The sequence below is a fragment of the Xiphophorus maculatus genome, chromosome 20, assembly GCF_002775205.1.
Source record: "Xiphophorus maculatus strain JP 163 A chromosome 20, X_maculatus-5.0-male, whole genome shotgun sequence".
Lineage (NCBI taxonomy): Eukaryota > Metazoa > Chordata > Actinopteri > Cyprinodontiformes > Poeciliidae > Xiphophorus > Xiphophorus maculatus.
In genome coordinates, this window is record NC_036462.1 from 7,298,749 (window position 1) to 7,316,223 (window position 17,475).

Genomic DNA, 17,475 nt, shown 5'->3' on the forward strand with positions numbered 1-17,475 from the left:
ACTTTATCGCTGACAGGATTTTAAGCTATCGTGAACTTAGGCGTTTTCTCAGCTGTAGTTAAAAAAAGAAAGTGATTGTGGCCGACAGGGAGCCTCATAATTAAAGGTCAGTGTTTTAAATTTGGAAAGGTCATTATTGTGATGATACTCGTCTCATTTTGGCACTTAGTTAAAAATTATCATGCATTATTAATATTGTTGCCTCATCTATAAAGTTTGCTTCCAAGTCAATTTATGGCCACTTCTTATATTTGTTTATTTTTATCTACATTAAAACTAAGGTCATGATTTATAATAGTAACTTGTTGTGCAGTTATCAATTTTCTTCCATACAGGCAGAATAGAGAGAAGCAGCTGAATTGAATAACCTCCAGTGTTTCTCTAAATAATCAGCTTGTAGTCTACACAAATTTGATTAGGGCTTCTAATCACATTATGTGGCTGCCTATGCAAGTGCAAGTTAATAAACCCGAGGGATATTTGTTACAGTGTCACTGATCGCTTATATACTCCACTAAACAATATTGATTACTGCATTTTCCTTGCTAATATACTTAACCACTAGATCAGAAAATGAAATGCATTTTAAGAATTGAGTGGATGTATTACCCGTCATTTGGACAACATATCAATTGTCTCTGTGCGGTAGCTTACCTTTCCTGAAGCAAAACTTCCCAGACATGTCCAGTGTGATTCTGTTTGGTGCCTGCATCGAGGGGGTGGTCCTCAGGGACAAGTAAGTCCATGTTTGGTGTTTGAAAGCAATTTGATTTATTAAACTCTGCTCAGTTTCACTTCATTTAGTCTGAGAAAAGCTACTGTTTGATGTTTTAAAGTATTGTTGTTCTTTTTTAGGTTCGGAGAGGGCGTGCATGGGAACTTGGTCATTGGGACGTTGGCTTGGCCGTCACCATGGGTGATCGTAATTGGCTCTTTCTTTTCCACTTGCGGGGCAGGGCTCCAGAGCCTGACGGGAGCTCCCCGTCTTCTGCAGGCCATCGCCAAGGATGGTATTGTGCCTGCCCTTCGGGTGAGTTTTTGTTGCTTTCACAATCAGAACTTAGTGACTAATTTACAGGAACAAGAGCAGAAGGTACCGCATGCAGACAAAACCGTGTAAAAAGTTGTGGTAATTAATTTTCTGTTTGTGCAGATCTTTGGCCACGGAAAGGCTAATGGAGAACCGACATGGTCCCTCCTGCTGACAGCTTGTATCTGTGAAAGCGGCATCCTCATTGCCTCCTTGGATTCTGTGGCTCCCATCCTCTCCATGTAAGAACTGAAAACTAAATGAATTTCTATTTTTAAAAACCAACAGTAGGAGAGTTCAGAACATTCAGTTCGCCTAAATAGAAATGCCAAAATTATTCTCACCAAAACTTCTCTCCCTTCATTTCCATTTTGAGGATCCCAATTTGTCAGTCCTCATAAGAGATGCTTTGTTAACCTGAGTTACTTTGTCCTTCAGGTTTTTCCTGATGTGCTATATGTTTGTGAATCTGGCCTGTGCCCTCCAGACACTCCTGAGGACTCCAAACTGGAGACCCCGCTTCAAGTTCTATCACTGGTCAGCTCTTGACATCATCTTAAATTTTATGTGTCAAGTCAAACCTCCATTCCTTTATGTGGACTCAATAATTCATATTGCTTTTGTAGGGCTCTGTCCTTCCTTGGGATGAGCTTGTGTCTCACTCTCATGTTCCTCTGCTCCTGGTACTACGCCATAGTGGCCATGGGGATCGCTGGCTCTATCTACAAATACATTGAGTTTGCAGGGTGAGTGCACAAGAAAGTGATAAACATCTGATGATTATGGCTCAAGACTAAAACTTTTTGGTTTGATTTTTACTGAAAAACGTTTTAGTTTTTTGTTTTAGTTTCAAGCTTTTTTGTCTTCTTTGAACTCAGAACTCTTGATAAAATTTTTGCTATGAGTATTTCTTAAACATAAAGTTTTCTAATTTAATGTAGTGTTACCACAAGAGGGATGTATTGGGAAAAAATACCTTATATTTTATCTTTCCACCATTTAAAAATGGTGGAAAAATATGGGGCGTGCCGTGGTGGCGTAGCGGTTAGCGCGACCCGTATTTGGAGGCCTTGAGTCCTCGACGTGGCCGTCGCGGGTTCGACTCCCAGACCCGACAACATTTGCCGCATGTCTTCCCCCCTCTCCCTCCCCGTTTCCTGTCAGCCCACTGTCATATAAGGGACACTAGAGCCCACAAAAATACCCCCTGGAGGGGTAAAAAAAAAAATGGTGGGAAAATAAAATTTATTAGTAACAGACTGTTTCAATGAGTTAAAGACATAACTATGATTACAACAGTTTAATCTTAACTGAAAGTGGTGTTAAAATCTGACATGTATAACATGACATTTCCCTATGTTAGTGAAAAATCTGCCTCTTTTTATTCTATATTTACTAAGTATTGACTTAAAATAAGCTCCTATTCTTGGCTAAAAAGTTGCTTGTTAGATGTTTTCTTCTTTCAAATGTATTAAGAAATATGCAGTAGAAACGAAACAATATACTTGGTAAGATTTGGTGTTTTTGCAGTCTAGTTTTGCAAGACGTTGTATCTTGTGATGAATCTGACGTTTTATTTCTTGCAGAGCCTGCATCTCAGCAGCCTTTGCCCTTTTGCCCTTTGTATCTGAATGTGAAGCAACAAACTTGTTCATGTTCTGACTGAAAAATATTGGTTGTGTCACAGTGCGGAGAAAGAATGGGGTGATGGGATACGCGGTCTTTCTCTGAGCGCTGCACGATACGCTCTCATGCGCCTTGAGGAAGGCCAACCACACACCAAGAACTGGAGGTATGACACACACACACACACACACACACACTAACATGTTTCCAATTAACATAGAAATTAACAACATGTCTATGCATGTTCAGTCATTCTCAAGTCAAACCTGTCAAACTGCAAGTGTTTGTTCATCCATGTCAACATGTGAATCTTTCATGATGCTTTCTAATGTCTTTTTTTCCCTCTATGCTCTTTCTCATTCAACTACTTTGTGTCTGCTCTAAATTTCATGTTCTCTGCTTTCTGCTCACCTCTCCCCTCAGACCTCAGCTGCTGGTGCTGGTTAGCACAGATGCAGAGCAGAATGTGGAGCAGCCTCGTCTGCTATCTCTCACCAACCAGCTGAAGGCAGGCAAAGGTCTCACCATCGTCGGGACGGCTCTGGAGGGCACCTACCTGGCGAACTACGAGCAGGCCCAGCGTGCAGATCAGGCAGGGAGCATTTCACAGTCTGACGACAGTCTGCCACCTCTGATCAACGTTTTTATTCTGGGCAGCACAGAAAGCATTCAAGTCTAAATCTGCAGTGATAGTTAAAAGAAATCAGGATGCTCAATCTGCTGCATCCATTCACATTCCCAAGTTAATGTATTGGAAATGTTTTTGTTGTATATATTTTGTACTGTAAATCTGTATTACACATGAAAATGAGTAAATTGACATTTCTTGTTTTACTTTGCAGGCACTGCGCAAATTGATGGAGACTGAGAAGGTGAAGGGCTTCTGCCAGGTGACCGTCTCCTCAAACCTCCGTGATGCTACATCCCATCTGCTGCAGGCCAGTGGGCTGGGAGGCCTGAAACACAATGCTGTGCTGGTCTCCTGGCCACGCAACTGGAAGCAAGGAGACGAGAACCAAACCTGGAGGAACTTCATTGGTATGCTTAGTTTCAATTTGGGTTTAACTAATTGAATAGAATGTATTTGATCTGATCTGATCTGATCTGATCTGATCTGAAGTGAACTGAAATGAACTGAATTGATCAGATCTGAACTGAACCAATTTCAATTAAATTGAATTGAATTGAACTGAACTGAAGTAAGAAGTGAATTAATTGAATTGTCTTGATCTGTTTTGAACTAATCTCAATTGAATCGAACTGAATTGAGGGGTGTGTGAATTGAACTAATTTGTACTGAACTGTATTGAAATTAATTGTGTTGATCTGATCTGAACAGAGTAGGACTGAACTGAGTGGAATTAAATTGAATTGAATTGAAATTAGCAGTGAGTGAACTGAATTCAACTGAATTGAACCAAACTGAACTGATTTAATCCAAAACACACTTTCTCTGAAAAACAGACAAATACACTAACCAGTTAATTTACTAAATATGCTTTCTTAGCTGTCATGAAGCAAATCTCCCACATCTAAAAGGTGCTGCATAGGACTGCAAAGGCCTTTGAGTAATCATATTCAGCTCATTGTCATGCTCAAGAAATCAGTGGGAAATAATTAGATATGAAGATTAATTGGATCTGGTGAAATTGTTCTAACTTTAGTAATTTTTGTAATTTTGTGTGAATTATAGTCTCAGTTTCTACTTCTTAGCTGACAGTAGTAGTCATGGTCTTCTGTTTGCTTCAAAGTTTCATTTCCCATGGAACTTTGTCATTCCATTTGCTTCAAAGTTCACCATGTTCTGTGATGGTATTGTAATGAGATAGTATTTGAGTTTTTGTTTTCCATCTGTAATCTTAAACTGCAATAGTCTGCCCATTAACCCCACACAGAGGGATGAAAATTCCCAAATACAGAGGGAATTTTCATCCCAGTATTTTCCCAGTAGGTAAGCAGTTTCTGAAATACTCAGACTGGCCCATCTGGCACCAACCACCATGTAACATTTAAACTCTTAAATTCCCTTTTTTCCCCCCCATTTTATTGCTAAGTTTAAACTTGTCCAATTCGTCTTTATTACAACTTAATGCATCCAGGAAACATAATCTTTTTTCTCAGCGTCTGACTTTAAATCAGATTAAACACTGATTTAATCTGCTTTAAGTTAGTTAGGGCTTTTGATTTGCTAAAGGGCAGAACAATGAGAAAGAGAGAGATTCTTAAAATATTTTGTATGTTCTTCTAAGTCAGATTTTTACACACATTTCTTTTGTAGTTGATAGCATTAAACTATATGACTTACATTAAATGTTTTGCATATTCCTCTGGGAAATATCCAAATAATCCAAATATTTCAATTAAACATTTTCTCACAGTGAAAGCATCCAATGCTTTTCTGTTGGATTGGTGTCTGAGTCTGGCAAGCTTCACCCTTTTCCCCCCCAAATATAGCAACGGTCATTAGTCCTTCTCGCTTCAATTTAACTTTATCATTTCTCAATACAGGACTCTTTTCATTGTAAATAATGCCACTTTTCTACCTGCTTCAGCCTGCATCTTCACAAGATCTTTGTTTTTTGTTCATATTCATTTCTGACAAAACCTCTCTGTACTCAATAATATGATGTGATGACATCTCTGTGCTGTGATTAGCTGATTTCTTTTTATGTCAAACAAGGAATCAGTCTGTTTGCACGTTTACTTTAAACTACATCCACAGGTGTCACTCAATTTAGTTGAAATGTTAAAACTAACTCTTCCCATCAGAAGCTTCCAAAGCGCTGAGATCACCATTTAGGCTTTCCAAAATAGATTAAAGGCATAGTATTTTCAATTTATGTAAAATTTTAACTTCAGAGAAAACAATCTTTTAAAAATATTCTCTCAAATTATTCTGGGCTTTAGTAAATATTTTTTACTAACAGTTTTAGGAAATAATTGGCCTGATTTAATGTCAGCCACGGAGAATCAAAGATATTGTGTGTTTTATATATCACATGTAAATAGGTACCTGCAAAAATACATAAAATACGTAAGATATAGAATGGGAATTTTTTTTTAAAAAAGTGCAAAACAGAATTTTTTCAGGCTTTGCCTTACATTGCTGCGTTATCTGCAGAGCTGGTCAGAGAAACCACCATTGCCCGCCTCGCTCTCCTTGTACCAAAGAACATTTCAGCATTCCCGTCCAACGGCGAGCGCTTTACTGAAGGTCACATTGATGTGTGGTGGATCGTCCATGATGGAGGCATGTTGATGCTGCTGCCCTTCCTGCTCCGCCAACATAAGGTACTGTTAATTACCACCACAATAGTAACAGAGGCTGGCGAAATCCACATTTAAAAATAATATTAATGTCTAATATGCAATTATTTCCATGCAAAATACAGCTTAAACAGAGTTTGGAGATGTTTTAACAAATGGATAAACTATCTTGTGGAATTTTTAGGTCTGGAGGAAGTGCAAGATGCGCATCTTCACTGTGGCCCAGATGGACGACAACAGCATCCAAATGAAAAAGGACCTGACTACTTTCCTGTATCATCTCCGCATTGATGCTATGGTGGAAGTTGTTGAAATGGTGAGTTTTCTAAAAGCTGGCAGCACACCGTTTGTGTAAGTAAAACAACATGCATTCTAGAGCATTCATAAGCACTGTAATGTCAGAACCACTCAGCTGGGGAAATAATTAGAAAATCCAGCAATGCCTCAGGCTCGGCCGGTTGCTTCAGTAAACACTACTACCATTTTTTCACGCAAGGATAAATGACTGCTGTGTATTCCTCTGCCTCAGCACAGAAATAATTGTTATTGTTCACCGAATACATTTTAATTGGCACAACATCCTTCAGACTTTACCTGTTTCTTTTAAACATTTTGGCTTCAGGGGAAGAACATATCTCTTCACTTCTCCATTTGTGTGTAAATAAACATCTGGCAAGAACTCTTAAAACATGGGCGAAGAACAGAAATAAAATATTTCTTTTTCCCTCAGCATGACAGTGACATCTCAGCCTACACGTACGAGAAGACGCTGGTGATGGAACAACGCTCACAGATGCTGAAACAGATCAACCTGACCAAGACCGAGCGCGAGAGGGAGGTAAGGAAGTTTATACATGTCAAAGTTTTGTTTTTAGAAGCACGCAGATATGCGCACATTATCTTGACATGACTTGACAAGCCAACTCGGCATTGCTTGGCTTGATTTGAATTAACATGACACACAACGCCCTCTGGACAAAAGCAGATCTTGTGTTAAATCAGAGCAGTGGGTCACCATATTTATCCTCTCTATCAGGGAGTTGACAACAGCCAGAACAGCAAGTGCTCTCATGCTGTGTTTGACAGCATGACAATGTTTTGACAGAGGTGGGAAAATAACATTTTTAAGTCTTTGTGTTACTCCTTTAAATTACACATAATATAGAGTTATAGGGAGAACACGGTTTCTAAAACTGTCAATATAGTCTTTGGAAAAACAAACTATACCTTTGTTGCTTGGCAAGAATTTTAAAGGAGAAAGAGTCAGGTGATCCCAATCAAATACAACAACACTCACTACACTATGAGTGAGTGTGACCACCACCACAAAAGCAGAGACTACCCAAAAGCAGCAGACACTATGCCAAGGAGGAAAGAAATCAGTAATAATGTCCAGGGAATTGTAGCTTCTATGAATCTGGGAAAAGTCATAAGGCCATTTTAAAACAAACTGAAGTTGATCATTTGAAAAAAAACATTTAGAGCATTTAAGACAATTGCTAAGTTTTACAGAAGCATCACAGCAAATACTCCCAGAGTTTAAAAGGGGGTTAAGGGTGTATAGTATAAAATTTACTTTTTTGAGCCTTACATTGCATTATAGTGTTATTCCCTCATCAGAAATATACCTGTAGTCTTGCTTTGATTCTTTCATGCATGTTTGAGAAACCCTTTCATCTCCAGCCATTCAAGGGTACCTAAAAGCTGCTTACAAATCTCACTTGTTTGCACAAAACTCCTTGGAGCTGTAGTCTCCCGCTGAGCTCTTCTCACGCCTTATCCATTCAGTTCCTCCAGACTAGTGGCTGCAGCAACTAGTAAGCACCTGATGGAACTGTGAGTCTGCTGAGTTCATCATATGAATTAATTCTTAGTCCAACACCTCTAGTGATTGTTAACAGCATAATGAGAAGCATTGTTGTGATGACGGACTGAACCTGGAGTGTTGGAATGAGGCCAATATCAAGGCATCAAATTGCGATGTTTAAGATTTAAGTTTTAACTTTTAAGGTATGTCTGGTATACATAGTTACTTGATTGTACAAAATGTCACTATCTGGCTGGAAAATGCATAGTACATCCCCTTTAAGTCATGCCATGCAAAGAAAACCACAAAGCATCCCAGAGCCCCACCTCTGACTCTGAGTTACTATGTTAAAAATGAAAGTTTATGAAAGTGCAAAAGTGATTGTGCTCATGTTTGCAAATTATCTGTAAATCTGACATACATAATTCTAGTGCACCCAACTGCTTTTGGATGTAATTGCATTAGTAAATATAGTCATTCTCTGTGCGAAGAGGTTTGTTGGAGAATATAAGTGAACAAATAGTGCCATAAAGACAAAGGAACACTTCAGAAAAGTTATAGATGACATTGAGGAAAAAGTTTGCTTCTATGATACAAAAGGGTCTGGTCTTTTGTAGCAATGCACGAGACTAATAAATGTTATACACCTTGTGAATGTAATAAAAACAGAGCAAAACAACATCTCTGTGTATCACACCACTTTCTTCTCCTTTTTTTGTGTCTTCACAGATCCAGAGCATCACTGATTCCTCCCGCGGATCTATTCGCCGTAAGAACCCAGCCGCCGTGACCACCCAGCTGAGTGTGACCGAGGAGCCACCTGCCACCAGCAAAGAGGAGAAACCTGAAGAAGAGGTAGGATCTGCCTCAACAAGAGAGTCCAATTCACTAGTATGCCTGCAGAAAGTTAGCTCAGAACATAACTCATACCAAGTTGAGCATTTTGTTTTGGAAGATGTTTTAAGGGCTTAATATCAAAAGTATTTCCTGTAATGTAAGACTGCTGTTACTATTGCTAGCAACATTTTGGATCATTTCAGTCCAGTGGGAACACTGTTTTCTTTTAAACTGATAACAGCTTTATCTCTAACGCCTAATGAAGAACCTGTGTGTGTTTTCAGACAAACAGGTAATGTGCTGAAGAAACACAAACAGAAATGTTAATCCCATTTCTCCTTCCTCTCTTCTCTCAAACACTGTGGCTCTCTGTAACTTTACCTGCATTCCCATATTTCCACTTCTACTGTGGCTTTTCGACTTTCCGTGTTAACATGTGCGTGAATCCACATTCGTCCTCTTTCTCCTCTCGTCTCATTAGTCAAAGTCGGCCTCTCCCCCTGTATCCCCCCCTGCTCAGGTCCAGCTCATCCATGACAACACCACCCCAGCCAGTCCCGCCACCCCAGCGACCCCGCTGACCCCCGGAGAGGAGGCTCAGAGTCCCGGGGAGCAGATCCAGAGGACCTGGACGGAGAAGTGTGACGGTGAAGCAGCCAAGCCTCTCGGAGTGACCACACAAGATGACATCAAGGACATCTTCAACATGAAGCCGTGAGTACCTAGCCATGCTCTATGACCTATTAGCTAGAGATGCATCAATCCAATATCAATATCTGTATTGGTCCTGATATAGAAAAAGTTTCTAGATCAGGTATCGGTGACAATGTGCCTAATTCATAATGGGATGCCTATTAAGTTTTATTCTATGTTTTGTGCTCTGAGTGACGCCATTCTTTATTATTACTTGTACATTATATTAAGAAATCCTTTCTGAATCATTTGAAAGGTCTGTTGAAGTTCATTTTTTTTGCATGTTTGAAAAAAAATAGTTAACCTATTGTTTTTGTCTGTTTCTTTATTATTTATTTTACCTTGGCTGCTATACTCCTAACTGAACTGACTGAACAAATTAAAGTTGTTTAGTTTTTACATGTTTGACCAAGAGTGTGAAGTTATTGGCATATTTGCATGTGCTGTACTGGGGCAGAGTTATCAGATAAATTTGTAATCCGCTACATTTATGTTTGTGTTTTAAAAAAAAAAAAGAGAAACATTTTAATTCAATTCAGTGCTGGCTTTTTGTATCAGATCGGTATTGACCAATATTAAGCTCCAGATATCTGTGTCGTATCGGAAATCAAATGCATTCCCCATAAAGCATAAGAAGTTGAGGTTGTTTTTAGGTGGGTTCACATTTTCTAAAAAAAAAATTAAGAATATTTTTTTATTTAAAGATTTATTTCTCTTCTTATAATGCTGCAGAGAGTGGGAGAACCTGTAAGTACTGAAGTCCCCATGAACCTCATTTCATGAATCCACATCTCATACCCATCCAGTCAGGCACATGATAAGCTGAGGATGTTATAAAAATAAACGTGCGAATGTGCATCTGCCATCTGTATCACCTCTGAGCATCACAAGACGCTTTGAAACAACCAGCGGGAATCAGTTTGACCTTTTCTCTCGTCTCGTCTCCTCTCAGGAACCAATCTAATGTGCGCCGCATGCACACAGCACTCCGGCTGAATGAAGTCATCCTTAAAAAGTCCTCAGAGGCCAAGCTAGTTCTCCTGAACATGCCAGGGGCACCCAGGAACCGGACAGGTGATGAGAACTGTATCCTTCATCAGGAGAATCGAATGCAGGAGTGTCCAAAGTGCATACCAGGCCATTCGGTTCCCTAAGACTGACATATCTAAAATTAAGGCCTAAAAATGTCCTAAATTTATTTAAAAATAAGTTAGACTTTAGTACATCAATCACATGTCTTAAATGTAGTTTTGGCAGGACTATTTAGTCTTGTATATCTAATGTATTTTTTTCTCTTGGGACTTTTCTATTAGGCAGAAGTTTGAGTCGTACTCAAACATCTTCATTTCGTTGCATGACTCGAGAAAGTTGAGGCTATTGCTAACTAGCTGCTAACATACCCATGATAGCTAATTACCCTTTTGTCTCTACCATGGGTAAGTGCGAATTTGTGAGCTGTTAACAGAGTTTTGCAGAGATATAGGTCTGAATTCCATTCATAATGGCCTTAAAAAGTCTTAAATATGAGTTAGTGACGCCTACAGAAACCATGAATTAATTCTTCCTTCAAATAAATGTTATAAATTACATTTATTTGAAGGGATAATCATGGATATCAACAAATATTTTTCTCAACACATTAACTTAACATAGAAGTAGAATTTTATTCTATTTTATTTTTTCACTGTAAGATTATGATGCTGCAAGAAAGAATGAATTTATATTAAAACATCTTTGGCATATTTCCCCGGGGTTGTAAAAATTCCCACCTCCATATTGTATGAAGAAGCAAAAACCGAAAAACTTTTACTGCCAAAAATATTCGGACTCTTAGCTGTAGCTTTTAGAACTGCTTGCGTCTATATTTTCAGATTTTTTTTTCTGCATGCTAGGATAAAATCTAATACCTGTAGCTTTTTTTATAGATCTCTGTGGTCACACTGCAGCAATCAGGGAGAAGAGCTATAACTCTGCTTCTATTGCTTTGTGGAAGCCAGAGACTCTGTGGTCCCACTAATTGAAATGGAGGACCCATAAAACCAACAGGACTCCTTCAAGACTTAAACATCTGGGAAATGGAGTAACTAAAAAAATTGGTCTGTGAGGTGATGTTAAGACATGCTGGGAGGTTTTAAAAAGTTCTCTTCAGAGATAAAAGAACCTGAACAGTTTTCATCATAGAAATCTCAAATAGAAAGTGTAAAAAAAGAGTGTCTCCCTTTTTAGCAGCATGATGAAAGCAACCAAAAACGCTGGGAGAACATTAGCGTGTCTTTGACACAGGTTCATACAGACCACCAGTCATACAGACCACCAGTAGACTAACCTGACAAGGGCAGTACAGATATTTGTATTCACTGTGAAAAAGCATTTCAGGATATACAATTCTATACAGAGAAAAATATTCCTTTCTTTTGGCTATTTAATGTTGCAAAAATGAGCACAGACAAGTTTGCTGTTTATCGTTGTGAGTAAAGAAGCATAAAGGGGCAAACACTGAAATAGGTTTTGAAGTGATGATTTAATTAAATCAGAGAAAACCTTCTTTAATAGATACTGTTAGGCACTAAGTATGTTTCTTTTAATAGCCGTATTTTCTTTTAATTGAATTTCATAGTAAGTACATTAATATTTTTTTAATAAGCTTGGTTAATAGAAGATAGGTATTTTTGAAGAAAGTCCTCATTTTTGGTGCTGGGAATAGACTAAAACATTTCCAGACTGAATTAACTCAAACAAGTTACCCAAAACGTTAGGTAGCTGTCTGCCGCACTTACAGTTTTTGAAACCACACAAAAAAAAACTTGTAAAAGTGCACACGGGGTCAGTGCAACTCCACTGGACCGCGACAGAGTAAAAAACTCAGGGTTTTTTACCCCTCGTTATTGTTTCATGAGGGTGAAACAATAACCTTCAAAAGAGGTTGAAAATCCCAACTGAAAAGCAAATTTTCCTCCAGTTGTTTCTTTAACTTTAACCTAACAGACATGGAATTCCTTGAGGTCCTCACCGACGGTCTAAACCGAGTCCTCCTGGTTCGCGGAGGCGGCCGCGAGGTCATCACTATCTATTCCTGAAAGAGCAGCACCCTTGCCCCCGCTACATTCCCCTTGCTCTGTTCCAGCTGTACTCTCACCTCTTCATCAGCATTGCTTCATTATGAGGTCCTGTTTATTTCTGTGCTGTAGTGTTCTCACACCCAACAAATAGCCCCGCTCAGCTTCAGCGCCTCTCCCTCTGCTCTACCCACAGACGGACGAATCCAAAACCTTCCCTCTGCAAACTCTGAAAATGAAATCATTCATATTTCCATTTAATCCACTCTAACTCGGTTGGGATGAGGTGTTGGCGAGTGCGGGTTCTTCGCTGAAGTGTGAAAAACCCTGCATGTATATGTCTGTTATTGCTTTAATCTCTGTATTTTTATTTATTTATTTTTTATTTTTTGTCTTTCTGAACACAAGAGTGGGACAGACATGGCTTCTAATCGTCACAAGCGTTATCTGAAATCTGAAATGAGATCATTGTAGGATTAGATCTCTTGAGTTCCTTGTGGTGATTGGACTCTTCCGGCAGCCTTTGTCATGACGGACTCTGCAATCCGCAGTCAGGATCACCGGCTGGAGGGCGGAGGAGAGTACAGCTGGGGAAGTATGAACTGTGAAACTCACTTAAATCCAGGAGGCTAAAATGTGGCTCTACTCTGCAGTCTTATCTTTAACCTGCTCACTCTTTAGCATGACATTTTCAACCGCTGTGTATGTTTTTACTCCACTTGTTCTGTTACTGTCACCTCTTTCTTTCCCTCTCTATCCCCCACCCGAGACTTTTCTGCTCATTTCTAAGTGGCTGTTTTATCTTTGCGGCCACTGTTTGTGCCAAAAAAAAGTACAAGGCTAGTTTGTTGAGATTGACACGTAATTAAACTGTGAATATAGTCTCCTAGCAGAAGGCTGGGGTCCCAGCAAAGTGGGGAGACAGTTACAAAGTCCCCCCCAGCAGGAGGAGGATGTTATCGTCGCCAGCACCTCTCGAACCCTTGTGTGATTCACTGTAAATAATGTACAAGCTCTGATGCGTTGTTCAGTATGAGTGTAGTATTTTTGTGACCAACTGAAAAGCTTCTAAGTGGAGAGAAAAAGGCTCCTTCGCTCAGAAAGAACACTGAAAAATGCTGTTTTTAAAAAAAAAATTATTTATTTATTTTATTTTATCTATTTATTGGCTCCCATTACTATGGTAAACATCATTGCTAGGAAAAGCACCTGCACTCTTCACCACTGTGCGACAAGTGAGACTTTGATGCTTTTAAAGAAAAACAAAATCACTAAATGTTATTTTTTCATCTAGAGAAATATTTATGTCACTTTGATTGTCAGAGATAAATCACCTGTTTTGACAAATTCTTATACATTAATGTGCCAAATCAAAGTATTTTTCAGAGAAATAGTGAAGAAAGCTATATCAAATTCCACTATATGAGACAAAGTGTTGTAAAAAAAAAAAAAAAGTGAAAATAGTAAAGATACTTTAGTTTGAAAGTGGTCCTGTAGATAAATAAAGACTGAATGTTCAGTCAGTTAAAAGAGAAAAAAAAAACAGCTGCTCAAATCAGGCTGTAAATGCTGAACATCTGTTGGTTATTTATTTATAGGGTTTTATAAAGAGACTAAGAATGGAGGACAATGGTTTCTGTAGCTCCGAAACTCACTTTGTCCACAAGAAGGAACTCTATGCAGTAGATTCTCCAGTCAGATTTTATATCCCGGAGATTGGTGAAGATCTGAGCTACATGTTTCCCCACATCTGAACGACTCGAGAGCAAATTTGAAAAACAAAAGTGCATCTTGGAAGGAATGTGCAATAGTTGCAAATCTGGACTCACGTGATCATGTTATTTATTTTTTTACACATAATATTTTGTATATAAAGATTTCGTAAGTCTCGTACGATCCAGAATCATCTCACTCTGACCAAGGACTTCTGTCACTTTACTTTTATTATTCCTGTTTCTTTTCTTTAAAGAAACTATTTTTAGTCATTTGCACTTGTAGTAGAAGTATAAATATAAATTCGTATATATACATAGTATATATAAATATATATAAATATATATATAGTATAGGGAAGCAAAACAAATTAGTTTATAGAACTATTTAAAAATGTTATTTAACGTTTTTAGTGTTGCTTGAATGTCTGATCATATGTTGTGAATGCTGCTAGTATCTATAGATTTATTTGTACTGTAAATAGAGATGAATCAACTCTAAAGACGACGTGAAAAGAGGTATAGACATACATATCAGTGCTGCTGGTGGTTATCTAACAACACGAGGCTGTACCTGTACACGTTTGGCCTGTGACCTCTGGACAGGGTTCTGTTTTAATAGAAATATTACAATGAATAACTTGATGCAATATTCCATAAGTGAGAGTAAACCATTTCCCTGACTTTCTCACTGCTCTATTTATGATAATTATATTTTATCCCTCAGACAAGTGAGGCAACTTCAAGGTAAAAGAACTAGAGTTTTACTGTTTAAATTTAAGAATTTCTGATGTATTTGATCAATTTTAAACTTTGGACACCTGCTATATTATTTAAAAAAATAAAAAAAAGACAAACCACTCCTCTTCTAGTGTTCAAAGATTGAGTGCCAAGTCATGTGGATTTTCCTTTTACATGCCCGTCACGGACAAAGAGGGAGTTGCTCGCAGTTTTTCAGTTATTTTAGGACCATCTACAGCGTCGCCTGCATCATCTGAGCCTTTTAAATTTATTCAAAAAGATATTTCAAGTTTATTGGAGAGGTTTACTGAAAATTTATTTATGGAATTCTAAATGTTTTATAACTGCTGTTTGCATGGTACTATGTGGCAATATTTGTTTCAGTGGTTTTCTATAGTGATTAACTTACATGTTCAAGGTGAAGCGGTCGGAGTGAAAGTGGCCTGGTATTCTCAATACGTTATACGATTTTTGAGAACACAGTTTGGTGAAACCTTGAAAAAAATTGTTTGAAGGAAAAAAAAAAGGATGAAAAAATATGGGTTCACTTTACTTGTTATATTTCAATCTCTCTCAAGTAGTTTTACATAACATAATAGGAGATTATGTTTGCGAATCGACGGGCCTTAAAAGGGTCATTTCACTTTTGTAAATATATTTCACATAAATCTGAAACACTGTAACATACTAGTGTTGTCTTATCGTACACTGTTCTATCACTGTGGACAAAGTCTGAGTTTTGTAAGATCATGTGCAATATTGTTTTTGCTTTTGTTTCTTTTCAGATTTTGCTTGTTTGCTTGCTTTACATCAGCACCGGCACTGTCATAATTCCAGTTTTATCAGCAGGACTTTTGGGTTTTAAACCTGAATGTGGCTGAGACACCAGATCAGTTTACTCTTAGGGAGCCCTCTATGTCTGCAGCACTGGAGAGCTCTATGAGAACGTGCTCTGCAGACGATCTCAGAGTGACCTCTGGTGGCAAGAGAGTGTATTACAGGCTGATATTATTTATCCCCATCCAGACTAAGTTATTGGACGTTTTAGCATGCACACATTTTTTTTTCTCTTCAGAAAACTCTTTTAAAAGAAAATAGTAGCCGTTAAATTTATTGTGCTTGTCACTCAATCTGTGAGGTGAGTCCTCCCAGAATCCCCCTCCCTCTTCATCACAACACCCCTGATATCCACCATCCCAGCCACAAAAAACCACCCCAGCATTGTATTTTAAATGTGACTGCAGTATAATTCTGAAAAATTATCAAAGAATATAAAACTCGCGCTTCCAATTCTGGTACTGGCTCTGCTTGGACTTTGTTGACTAAAAAAAACCCAGCATGTAACTACTCCCCCCCGCTTTACAGATCCACAACTTTACATCATGTTCGTCACCTGCACAACTGTAGCATGAAGAAGAAAAAAACAACACCTGCGGGTGATCACTACCCAGTCTCCATTCTTCAATGGATATTAAGGGCTCTGAAACACATCTGTTGCCAGGTGGAAGAGGAGGATGTCCTGTTAGGGACTATCAAAGAGGAAAAAAAAATCAAGTCCCAGAACACTGCAGAGAAGGGACATGGCTAATACTCACACCCTTCAGTGGATCACAGCGGCATCAAACAAACATGTCTGATCCAAAAAAGGATCATAACTATCTTTTGCATTTTACTTAATGTCATCTAGTCAGACAAGGAAAAACTCAAGCTTTTGTCCAAGCAGAGCCACCTTCCAGTTATGTTGTGTTACTCAGTGCATGCATGCAACTACCCTGAACAAAGTGTGCTGAAAATATATTGGATGTTTGTGATATACAAGTATTCTGTTTGTATCAGTCAGAAACTTTGATTTCTAGTATATTTTTCTCTTTCATTAGGACTGGCCTATTGTTGTATCCAAGATGGATATTATTATAATCTATTTTTTAAATGGTAGATCTATCCACAAGGTTCTCTTGTTGTGTCAGTTATTAAAAAGTAAAACAACTGCTAAAGTTTCTCTCAGTTAAGTATGAAAATGTGTTTTCCAGTGAAATGGATAGACAAGGGAAAATTGTGTTTTCCAGTCTCTAGGAAAATGAGTAGTAACTGTTATTTAATAACAGTTTAAAATGTGCAAATATGTGAGGTAAATTTTAATACAAGCTGGTTGACAGGTGGCTCGTCTGCTGCCTGACCAAAATCAGACTTAATTGCAGTTCAGATGCAAGATCTCCAAATTTATGTGACATTTTGGGAAATGTGCTTTATTTTAACTGGCACAGAAAAATGGAAATGGGAACAGGTGTCTGAGCATAGGCAGATCTAAAATGTTTTAAGGCTGCGTTCCAGTTATCTGGGAAGTAGGAACTTGGAGCTGGATTTGATGTCAGACCCGAGGTAAATTCCGATTCTAGTTAAATCGGAATTTCAACATGGCAACACCCGTAGACATTGTGTACAATAGCTCTATCATAATTTTAAGTTTTACTTCCCATAAGCAAGCGTCTCTTTTAATTTGTTCAGTTTAGAGTTGCAGGCACCACATGTAACATTTTAGACACATTGTTAAATGCATGTCTTACCATGTTTCAACCACATCTTAGTACTGTTGATGCAAGGTTTGCCTTACAATTTGTAACTAGGGATAGTTGGAGTAGTTCCTAGATTCCCAGTGGGAAATCCGACTTCAGACGGAGTTCCAGTTGATTTTTCTGACTGGGAAGT

At 38.4% G+C, this 17,475-nt stretch overlaps 1 protein-coding gene across 3 annotated transcripts in view; it reads left to right on the top strand.

The window, feature by feature from the left end:
* Nucleotides 1–13,807, top strand: part of LOC102230568 (solute carrier family 12 member 5-like) — a 142,788-nt gene extending 128,981 nt beyond the window's left edge. For 2 of the 3 annotated variants that reach the window (XM_023325297.1, XM_023325299.1), the window contains exons 11-26: nt 679–736; nt 856–1,030; nt 1,154–1,272; nt 1,469–1,567; nt 1,657–1,776; nt 2,718–2,822; nt 3,080–3,248; nt 3,499–3,694; nt 5,778–5,947; nt 6,108–6,239; nt 6,654–6,761; nt 8,460–8,585; nt 9,049–9,281; nt 9,993–10,007; nt 10,213–10,346; nt 12,246–13,807. In XM_023325297.1, the coding sequence (XP_023181065.1) occupies nt 679–736; nt 856–1,030; nt 1,154–1,272; nt 1,469–1,567; nt 1,657–1,776; nt 2,718–2,822; nt 3,080–3,248; nt 3,499–3,694; nt 5,778–5,947; nt 6,108–6,239; nt 6,654–6,761; nt 8,460–8,585; nt 9,049–9,281; nt 9,993–10,007; nt 10,213–10,346; nt 12,246–12,337 (2,051 nt within the window). In that variant the 3' untranslated portion in view covers nt 12,338–13,807. The remainder of the gene's footprint in view (nt 1–678; nt 737–855; nt 1,031–1,153; nt 1,273–1,468; nt 1,568–1,656; nt 1,777–2,717; nt 2,823–3,079; nt 3,249–3,498; nt 3,695–5,777; nt 5,948–6,107; nt 6,240–6,653; nt 6,762–8,459; nt 8,586–9,048; nt 9,282–9,992; nt 10,008–10,212; nt 10,347–12,245) is intronic. The other variant, XM_023325298.1, reaches the window with a different exon arrangement.
* The last annotated feature ends 3,668 nt before the right edge of the window (nt 13,808–17,475 follow it).